Below are 11132 nucleotides of genomic sequence, written 5' to 3'. Positions count from 1 at the left end.
CCTATTGTTGTTCAGTCCTGTCCAATCCTCTGTGATCTCACTTTGGGATTTTCTTGGCAAAGCCATTTCCTTCTCCAGTTCATTTTACAGATGAGAAAACTGAGGCAAACAGTGTTAAGTGACTTGCCCAAGGTCACACAACTAGTAAGTGTCTAAGACTGGATTTGAACTCAGGTCTTCTGATTTGAGGCTAGTGGTTCATCCACTGTGCTAGCTGTTTCCTATGCTTTACACTAATTCCTCATCTAGAGGATAGAGTGGAGAGAAAATTCACAGAATCCCAGATTATCTGGGCTGGAGGGGACCTTAGAGACCCTAATCCAATGTTCTAACTTTGAAGAAGAGCGAAATGAAACAGAGGCAGAGACAGAGAAGAAAAGAGAGAGACAGAGATGGGAAGAGAGAGAGAAACAGAGAGAGAGACTTATTCATGACCACATGGCAAATTAGGGTCAGGATCCTGTCTAGCACTTCAGTCTCCTGACTCCTGGTCCAATAATGAACATGCTCCTGGACTGAACCCTGCCCCTTTCCCACCACCTAGAATACCACACTTTTCCTTTCACCCTCCCACTGCCCAGAATGAAAGACTGGAAGTGAAATGACCAAGATGAGATCTGGAGATTATTTCTGGATCTAAAAGGGAACATATTCTGGGCAAGGTACAGATCTCCCTTCAGCCCCCTGGGGCAGACATAAAAAAGAAATCCACCCAGTGCTCTTCTCTAGGAAAGGTACCAGGCCACTCCACTGCTGATGTGCTTCTATAGACCAGATCTCTGGGTATCCGGGGCAAAGGTCATCACAGCAAAGAGGAGGCAGTGATAATCAGGAGATGTGGACTCCCAGTTCTGCTATGCATTTAATGAGTGAGCTTGGACCTTGAAAATTGTCTGAGCCTCAGTTTCTTTCTCTGTAAAAGGAAAGTTTTGGATTATATCATCTTTGAAAGAAAGAAAGAAGGAAGGCAAAAAGGAGAGAGTGAGGGAGCAGAGAAGAGACGGAAAGGGAAGGAAGGAACAAAGAAAAGATACTGGAGGTACTGCCTAGAGCATCAAGGAATAGAATGTTTGGCTTCAAGTCCAGAAAAGGTGAGATCATATTCCACTTCTGACATTTTCCAGCTGTGTGAGCACTAAACTTTTCTGAGCTGAGGTTTTCTTTTTGCAAAATGAGGGGCTGGGCTAGGTGACCTCTTACGTCCCCTCCAGCTTGGAATAGATGATTGCTTGTTTGTTGCTGAAATCATTGGGTGGGGACAGAAATGGTGGGAAATGAGAGTCAGGAATCAGGGATGCTAGGACCTAGCCTAAATGATGAAGAGCACCTCATGATCTTAGGGGTTATAGTATGCAGAATTGTAAGGAAGCCTAAGATCATCCATCCAGTCCAATCCCTTCATTTTACAAAGAAGGAAACTCCATACAGAAAGGGAGACGACTTTCCCAAAGTCACACAGCTAGTAAGAAACAAAACAGGTCTTCCAGTCCAGGTCCTCTTACCTGAAACTTGGTGATCTTTTCAACATACCACACTACTCAAGATCCCACAGCTCCGACATGCAAAGTCCTAAAAAAAAACACAGCTAGCGAATTGGAGTCAGGAGACCTAAGCTCAAATCTCAACGAAACCCAGTGCTTGGGACATAGTGAATGCTTCATAATTGCTTTTTCATTCAACCCTTCCGTTTGTTACTTGTGTGCAACCCTCAGCGAGCAAAACCCCCTCTCTCGGACTCATTTTCCTCCTCCCTGCAAAGAAGAACTTGGACTACATGACCCCAAAGGTCCTTTCCAAGCCTGATCCTGGGATAGGTTCTGTCTTTTAAAGCCAAGGTTCTTTTAACTACAGGGAACAGGGTAAGGTCCCCTCTAGCGACAGAAGAGTGGGTGAAAATGATGCCTCTCAGGACGGAAAACAAGCCAGGGGCCAAGGCAGCCCATCTGGCCCCAGAGAATCCGCTTGTCAGGGACTGCTCTGAACAAGAGATTCGCTCCTTTCCTCTCATTCCCAGGTTCCCTCCATTGTCCTCAGTTTTCACTGGGACTGCTTCCTTTCTTCATCAAAGAGCAAGGCAGCCCCCCAGCTTGGCTTGCAGAGCTGAGAGCAAGGGCCAGGCGCCTCGGGGGCTGGCCGCATAGCTAAAACCCGACGGGCAATAGGGCCCAGCGGTGGAGCCCCGAAACCGAGCAGGCTGCTCTGAAACTTCCAAACTTTTCACAGCTTGTTGCTTATTCATTCAGAGTGGGAAAGAGCCAGCCCGGCTGGCCCCAGACCCAAAGAGAGAGGGAGTAAGGGAGGGCGGGAGAAAGGAAAGGACGGAGGAGGGAGTCGGCCAGTCCCCCCCCACCCCCATCCCGCACGGGAGCCATGTAAAGCCCCTCCCGGTGGTGGTCCTGTCCTTGGGGCCAGACCTGCAGGGAGTGACTCCAACTCCAGCCCTGCTCCACACCGTACCCTGCCCTGCCCCAGACGGAGCCCCTGGGCTTGGCCAGCCTCGCTTCGGGCCACCCGCCGCTGCTTCTCCGCTCCTCGCCTAGCCTCGCCTGGCCTCACCATGCTGCTGTCCAGGCAACCCTCCCGCTCGGGACTGGCCGGGGATGGACAGCGCTAGAACCTCAGGGAGGAAAAGAGCTGCCCACAACGCTTTGGGGAAGGGAGGGACAGACTCATCGGGAGGTGGGGGACTCGGGAGAAGCGGCGTCTCTGCTGTGTGTGACCCACGCTGCTAGTCCAGTCCCCCCGGAGGCAGGAGACGAGACGGCGCAGAGATCATGGCCCGCGTCTCCTGGGAGCTCTGGGCGCTCCTAGGCTGCGGGGTCTTCCTCCTGACCCGCGGACAGCAGCCTCCTCAGCAGCAGAGTTCCGACGCCAGCCCCTGGAGGCAGATGATCCAGTGGGAGAACAACGGACGGGTGTATAGCCTCCTGAACTCGGGCTCCGAGTACCTGCCTCCTGGCACAGTGGTCCACGACGGCAGCGCCCAGGTACTTCTGGCCGGAGCCCAACAGACGACCGGCCGAAGGAGCCCGGGACGCCCCATCCGCAGGCAGGCCCCCTCACTGCCCGTAAGGGCTGGCTCGGACACCATCCGAGGCCAGGCCCGGCACCCTTTCGGCTTCGGCCAGGTGCCAGAAAACTGGCGGGAGGTGGCCGTCGGGGACAGCACCGGGATGGCCAGAGCCCGCACCTCCGTCTCCCGGCAACGCCAGGCGAGCTCCGCCTCCTCCTCCGTCTCATCAGCCTTGGGCTCAGCCTCAGCCTCCGCCTTCGCCCAGACCACCTACCGGCAGCCATCTTATCCCGCGCAGTTCCCCTACCCCCAGCCCCCTTTTGTCAGTCAGTACGAAACGTACGAGCAAGTACCTAGGGCCTATGAAGAGAGCTACGTGTATTACCGGAGCCCCACAGGCGGGCAGGGAGCCGGGGCAGCTGCAGTGGCCTCGGCTGGAGTCATCTACCCCTTCCAGCCTCGGCTGAGGTATGAAGAGTACGGGGAGGAGCAGACCCCGTATCAGCCTCAGGGCTTCTATCCAGCCCAGGAGATGCCCCTCATGCCAGTGCCCCAGCCCCAACCTCAGCCTTCTGACGGGCTGGACAGGAGGTATTCCCACAGTCTGTATCATGAGGGGACCACGAACTTTGATCAAGCTTACCAAGACACTTACAACTCAGTCCCTGGCCAGGTGGTGCCAGGCCAAGTGGCAGCTGCTCCTGACAGCCCGCAGGTTAACGGGGGCTCCTCCCCAGGCTTGGGACCAGGCTATGTGACTGATCCCCGCCTGGGCTGGCAATCACCCTATGCCAATGTCCCCCCGGAAACTTACATCCCACCGAGAGTAGTGGAGCCTCAGCCACCATTCCGGGTCCTGGAACCCTATGGGAGTGCCCCGAGGCCAGAATCCTATATGCCCATCAGGAGCTCGGAAGCTCCCCCATTAGGTGGGGACAGACAGGGCACCCAACAAGGCCGGGTCAGCGTGGGCAGTGTGTATAGGCCCAACCAGAATGGACGAGGTGAGTACTGAGCACCTCCTGGAGGGACCACACTTTAAAGGAATGGGCTGGGAGTTCCTTTTAATGATGTGTATAATATTGCCAAGAACACCTGTGCTGAAGGCAGAACAGCTGGGTCCAAATTGTGGTTGTTACTATTTAGTAGACAGAGATACTTGGGCAAGTCAATACACCTCAGTTTCTTCATCTGTAAAATGGGGATATCACTTGCCTTATCTACTTCTTAAGTATCAAACTAGATAAAGCCCATATAAAGTGCTATCTAAATGAAAGCTATTATCTGCCAATCCTAACCAATCAACAAGCATTTATGAAGCATTGTGTGCCAGACACTGTTAAAAGCTGGGGAGACAAACCTAAAACAATTCCTACCCTCAAGAACCTTTCATTCCACCTGGGAAACAATAAGTAGATATGCAACACACACAAGCATATATTTGCATGTATTCTTTAAATATATAGTGTATATATGTTATATATATGTATATATATACATATATATAAGGAGAGAGAGAGATTAATTTTGAGGAAGAAGACAGAAGCTAGGGGGATCAGGAAAAGTCTCACATAATCACTAATTCTCACTCTGTTCTGCTTGATTCTTCTCAGATTCCACTCTCCACTTTGGTACATCTCTCCCCTCCCCCCCAAAATCCCTCCCTTCTGGTAATTTTTAATCCATGGTATCCTTATGTCTCTTTGCTCCTCTACTTGACCTCTTCTTTGCTCAAATGTAAGCCCATGGAAAGGAGAGGGGAAGGAAATGAACGTTGCTTCTGGAATCAGAGGACCTGGGTTCTAAGTCTGTGTCTGAAGCTTACTGGTGTGTGACCTGGGATTTGTCATTTAATGTCCTTATCCTTTATCTGCAAAATGAGGGGGTTGGACCAGATGGCTTCTGAGGTCCCTTCTACCTCTATAGCTATGAAAATATTATAAGGGCTCACCTCTATCCCCCCACCCAGAATAAAGCTTGATAGTACAGGCAAGGAAAGATACAAGGCCATCTTGTCACCCCTCCCCTCCACACACACATAGAGAGATGGGGGAAGCTTTTAAAAAAAATATGACCTCACCTTTCAGGAAACATAACTATTGCAGCAAGCATTTATTAGACTCCTATCGTAGTTCCCTGAAGCTCAGTTTCCTCATCTGTAAGAAGGAGTGGTACAATCCCTTCTAGTGCTAATGACTCCTTGTACAAGGTGCTATACTAGACATTGGGGGTACAAATACAAAAAAATATATATCAGTTGCTCTCAAGGAGCTGACGTTATATGTTGGGGGCTAAGTGGATTTAACACATACACAGATAAGAAAATACAAAATGCAGATAGTATGATGTTGGCAGTGGCAAGCACTAACAAAAGGTAGATCAGAAAGGGGCTCATGTAAGAAGTGGTTCCTGATTAGAGTCTGGAAGAGATTTGGGGATTCCAAGAAGAGATACAAGTTCTGTTTGTACCCTAGGAAGACTGGGGACAAGATGAGTAGCTAGTCAGTTATACAAGCCCCTAAAGGTTTAAAGTCTGTTGGTCTACCTTTCATTGCCTTCCATTTAACTCCTTTTGAGGACTGCACCTGTGGCCATTGCTCTTAGGGGTTTGGGAACTGCCCACCTCTATTCAGCCAGAAGCCTCTGGCAGCCCCACATCTTTCAAGATAATTGGTCAGTGCCTTTAACCCATGTACTCAAACCTCTTCTCTTCCCACTTATCCAAGCCAATTGAATATGGTTGCCATAGAAATAGCTAAGCTGATGGGTCTCCTAGGCAACAGCAGACCTTGATAAGCCTCAAGGTCTCCCTTGGCATGCAGATCCATGAAGGATTTGTCCCATAAATCCCTGTTTCTATTTAATTTTAACTAACCAAACCATTCATCCTAGTTCTTGCTGTATTCCAATGGAGTTCTCAGTCATGATCCTCTTCCCATGGAGTTCAAGTCACCTCATAGCTCACTGTGTAGGCAAGAGGTGCATGTCATCATCATTGGTTGCTTGCTCCCTGGTGCCATGCACCTCACTTTACCCAGCACAAAGTTGCCTTGAAAGCTGGCTACAAATCATAGACTGTCTACCATTTCAAATACACAGAAGAAGTTTAACAGAGGAACCATGGAGAGACTCCTGCAGGAAAGTGAAGAATTACTTTGTAAAGTACATAATTCTCCTTCCCTTCCCCACTAATTCTTTTGTTTGGTCAATTAAGAGTATTCTATATTTGGTTTTCTTCCAGTTTTATTAGAAATTATATTAATTTTTTTTATTTTTCATCACCTATCCTTCCCATTATAGCCCTCTCTCCTTCCAGAGAGCCATCCTTTATAACAAAGAATAAAAAGAAGGGGAAAATTCATCAAAACTAGCCAACACATAAAAAGTCTGACATTATATGCAGTATTCTCTATGCCCCCCCATCTTTAAAAAGAAAGGATATTGGTAGAGAGATGCTTCCTCATATATTTTCTTTGGGGCCAAGTTTGGTATGATAATTTTACAGCATTCAGTTTCAATCACTTTGTTCTGAAAAGTATTCTTGTATTCTTAGTTACTGTACATATCATTTTCCTGGTTCTGCTTACTTCCTTTTGCATCAGTTCAAATGAATCTCCAATGTTATTCCACACTCATCATTTCATGTACTACAACCTGTTTAATCACATCCCAGGTGAGGGGAATCTACTTTGTTTCTAGATGTTTTTTGGTTGGTTGGTTTTTGCTAATACAAGAGGTGTTTCTATAAATATTTTGGTGGACAAGGGGCCATTCTTTTTGCTAGTGACCTCCTTGGTGTATATGCCTAGTAGTGAGATCTCTGTGTCAAAGAGAATGGACATTTTAGCCACATCTTTTGCACAGTTCCAAACGGTTGGATGAATTTGTAACTCTATGTAATTCTATGCCACTAGTCATTAGCATGGCTCTATGAGTTTTTCTTAAAGCAAGTCTTCGCTATCTCTCAGACTTTTCTAAAGTTTAATCTCTAATCAAATAAGAGTAATAATAATAGCTGGCATTTTTATAATGCTTTAAAATTTGCAAAATGTTTCGCATTTTATCTCATTTGATCCTTCAACAACCCTGTGAGGCAGCTGCTATTATTATCTACATTTTACAGAAAAGGAAGTGGAGGCTAAGCAAGAATAAGTGACTTGTTTAGGATCACATAGCTACAAAGTATCTGAGGCAGGATTTGAAGTCAACTCATGCTTGACTCCAGGATCAGGTCTCTGTCCACTATCCCATGTAGGTGTTCAATTTGTAATTCTGTGACTTAATAGCTATGGGTCCCTGGGTAAATCTCTTAGCTTTAGTTCCTTCGGTTGTAAAATGGGAGTATTCATCATATTATCTATTTCATAAAGTTGTTGAATCAAACTAGAGGACTCATGTAAAGTACTGCATAAATGCGAGCTAAAATATGCAGAACCTAAGCAACCCAAGGTTTTACTGCATGAACTTTGGGTGTGAGGGGCAGAAAGGGCAGTTCCCAATTATTGTCCCCCTCTCCCCTTCTCTCCCCTCCTCGGGCTTTCCCTCTATCTATGTGCACAGTTTTACCCTCAAGCAGTGAGGGATCTCCCCTGGCTCATAGGCTACAGAACCCCATGGAACTGGATAGCTTATTTAGTGAAACTGAACAGGGAGATATGAGAAGGAGTAGCCCATGTTATTCCCCCTCTGCTACCTGCTCATTCCTCACTCCAACCCCACTCCCAGAGATGCTGTGATAATGGAAAATTCCAGCCTTGGTAAAGGCATACCGGGTCTTGACCTTCTGCTGAAGAACAGACACCACCTCCCTTTTCCCCCAGGGCGCGCGTGCGCGCACTCACACACACACACACACACACACACACACACACACACACACACACACACACACACTGGAGAGAAATGTAAATGTTAAGGACCTCATATTTTTCTAGCCCATCCAGGGTTCAGAGGCTAAGCTAAGCAGTACACATACATATATGTGTGTGTGTGTGTGTGTGTGTGTGTGTGTGTATATGTATTACTAGTTCACAAATTAATGTTTATGAACATTGCCCTATATCCTATGCATCTCATCTGCACCTGTTTTGCTTTCATAGGATAAAGTACCAACTTTTCTCTTTTCCTTTGGATTCTCTGTCTTTCGCTCCCTTCTCTTCATCCCATTTTTCTTTGTCTTTATGTAGCTGTGACTCATCCCTCAGTCTTTCTAAATTGCTACTGGTCTCTCTCCTCTACTTCTGGACTACTTGTCACTCAGGAGGTAAATTCAGTGTAGATAGAGAGTAAACTCAATTACAGACAATTTTGACTTTGATGAGAATCCACCACTATAACTCATGGAGCAAAAGGGATTTTAACGGCAACCAATTAAAGACCTTTCCCCTGCATAATCTTTGATGAGATTTTGTCAACATTAGCTCAAATGTGCTGTTATCATTCTTCTTGCATAGATGAAGAGACTGAGACCTACAGAAGGAAAGTAATCAGACTATTGCTACATATAAGGAAGGGGGGGGAAGAAAGGGCTAATAAGTACTTATTAAACACCTACTATGAGCCAAGCATCACACTAAGAGCTTTGCAAATATTTTCTCATTTTATCCTTATAACAACCCTGTGAGGCAGGTGCTTTTATTATCCTTATCTTGCAGATAAAGAAACTGAGGCAGGCAAAAGTTAAGTGACTTGGCCAGGGTCACATAGCCACTAAGTGTTTGAGGTTGTATTTGAACTCAGGTCATCCTGACTCGAGGACCAGGTCTCTATCTACTGTGTCATTTAATTTATGACTCTAACTCATAGAATCCCATTTGGTCATCCATTTAATCCATCACTTAGAGAGTAGCCTTCCTAACATGCAACTCTAATTTGTTACTCCCAAGTTTAAAATCCTCCTATGGTGATGGGAAAATCATCTGTATGAACATTATTCATATATTAGTTATACATGGTCTATATATATAATATATAATATTATATATAAAATATATATATTATATCTCTCTATATACATATATGGTCTATATATGGTATATATATATATATTCGGTCTCCATCCTCTTGGAGTGAGAGAGAAGTTAGTAATTCAGGCAAATAGACAATAGGAATCTCATGGGAATATGTAGGCAGAGTACCAAGGCTCAATCAAGTGACAATGGCCCTTCATCCCTGATTGACTGAAGGTAAGACACATAATTACACACACCACTCAGCTAAAGGCTGAGGACCAGAAGCAGGCTAAAGGCAGGGTCATCCAAGAGTTCTGGAAACAGAGAAGGAAATGATTTTCTCTTCTCCAAGATGGTACCACACATTTTAGAAGGAAACAGTAGAATAGATAAGCAGCATTAAAGCTAGCCCATGGATCTGCTGGTCAGAGTACTTTTACATACTGTAGATCAGGGGTGGGGAACGCCCACAGGTTCCCCACCCCTGATCTAGATACTTTGGACTTTTTATATGTTATATGGCTTAACTCCTCATAAATAAATCTCAGTAAAGCCCTTTTGTTCTCTATAACTTGTGAGTGGATAAAAGGCAACCACTTTGGAGGTGGAGGATTTATGACTAGAATGCAGAGCCAACATTAGCTTATGACTGTCCAAAGTTCAAGGGATTGATGACAGTGGGCATGATGTAATGAATGAGATACCATAACTTGAGGACATGATTTCTTCTTTTGGATTGGGTCAAAAGGAAATCCATTCCTACATATATCCATACACCCTCCCACAGAATGAAGAGTTATAGCAGAGTTTTAGCCCTTGTCTTCACAGGCTCCTTGCTCCTACTGGGTAAAATCTAAAAATTCTTCCCTATCTCACCACTTTGAATTTATGTCATTTATTGGGTCCTAAGGTAAGGTTGTAAGGCTGTTATCCTTCGTTTTCAAAGAGGACCAAAAAGACGTCACTATGATAAAGTCAAGTTTTAATGTGTCCAACTGTGGCTGATCAGACCAATATGAATTCAGAATCCTTTACCACAGTTCATGCACAAATAGTCCATGTGAACATTTGGGTGGCTACTCTAAATTTGCACATCCTGCATTTCCTTTGAGCTGTTTCAATTCTGCTTTGCTCAAAGAGCACAGCACCTTTTCTGATGTGAGCACACCATGCTGAGCGGTCCTCTTCCAGTGTCTCCCATGTCACTCAATCAATTCCAAAGTTCTTGAGAGAGACCTTGAGAATGTCCTTGTATCACTTCTGATCACCAGGTGAACACTTGCCCTGTGTGAGTTGTCTTTTTGGCAAGCGTACGTTTTGCATTTCAACAATGTGGCCAGTTCATCCGAGTTGCGCTCCCTGAAGCATAGTTTGAATGCTTGGCAGTTTAGTTTGAGTAAGGACCTCAGTGTCTGGTACCTTATCCTGTCAGGTGATCTACAGAATCTTCCTGAGATAATTGAAATGGAAGTGATTCAGTTTCCTGGCATGGTGCTGGTAGACTGTCCAGGTCTCACAGGCATACAACAATGAGGTCAGCACAGCGGCTCTGGAGATCTTCAGTTTGGTAGTCCTAGTGTCTGTGACATGTGTTAGAGATTTTGCTCTTCGGGGAAGGATTGCATCTTTGCTTTCTCTTATATAACCTTTCTCTTCTATAACCTCTTAGAGGTAGTAGGTACCCAAAAAATACCTGAATATGTGAGTGAATGAGTGTATGAATGAGTGAGTGGATGTATGAAGTGAATGAATGAAAAAAAAAGAGCCTATTAAATCACTGGATCATCCATTGGGTTCTCCAGACCAGGAAATCTGGTATCTTTCCATTGGGAGCATGAGTGGAGCTATACTTTATTGTCTCTCTTTGGTGGAGGCTTCATTACTGACATCTCCTACCCCCAGCAAGAAAGAATCTGAGGCTGGCCATGTTGATAATGCACAGGATTTGTACAGCCACCTCTATAGGCTCAGATCACCACAAACATCCTCAGCATTGCATAGAACTACAGCTTAGAGTTGTAAGGATCCTTAGAGATTAGTCCAATTTGATGGAGGAGGAAAGTGAGACCTGAACTGATTTGGCAAGGTCATTGAACTAGTGGCAATGTCAGGACAAAGGATGATCCCATTTTGGGATCTTCCCATTTTGGTTCTTCCTCATTATAGTC

The 11132-nt window shown here is 45.6% G+C and overlaps 1 protein-coding gene across 1 annotated transcript in view; it reads left to right on the top strand.

Moving 5' to 3' along the window:
• Positions 1-2218: 2218 nt before the first annotated feature.
• The window catches only part of LOXL1 (lysyl oxidase like 1), a 47086-nt gene continuing 38172 nt past the window's right edge, over positions 2219-11132 (top strand). The window contains exon 1 of the mRNA XM_072628397.1: positions 2219-4017. Within this exon, the coding sequence (XP_072484498.1) occupies positions 2775-4017 (1243 nt within the window). The 5' untranslated portion in view covers positions 2219-2774. The remainder of the gene's footprint in view (positions 4018-11132) is intronic.

This window comes from Notamacropus eugenii, chromosome 1, assembly GCF_028372415.1.
Source record: "Notamacropus eugenii isolate mMacEug1 chromosome 1, mMacEug1.pri_v2, whole genome shotgun sequence".
Lineage (NCBI taxonomy): Eukaryota > Metazoa > Chordata > Mammalia > Diprotodontia > Macropodidae > Notamacropus > Notamacropus eugenii.
Note: the sequence above shows the minus strand (reverse complement) of the source record. Positions and strands in the feature narration are given on the sequence as shown.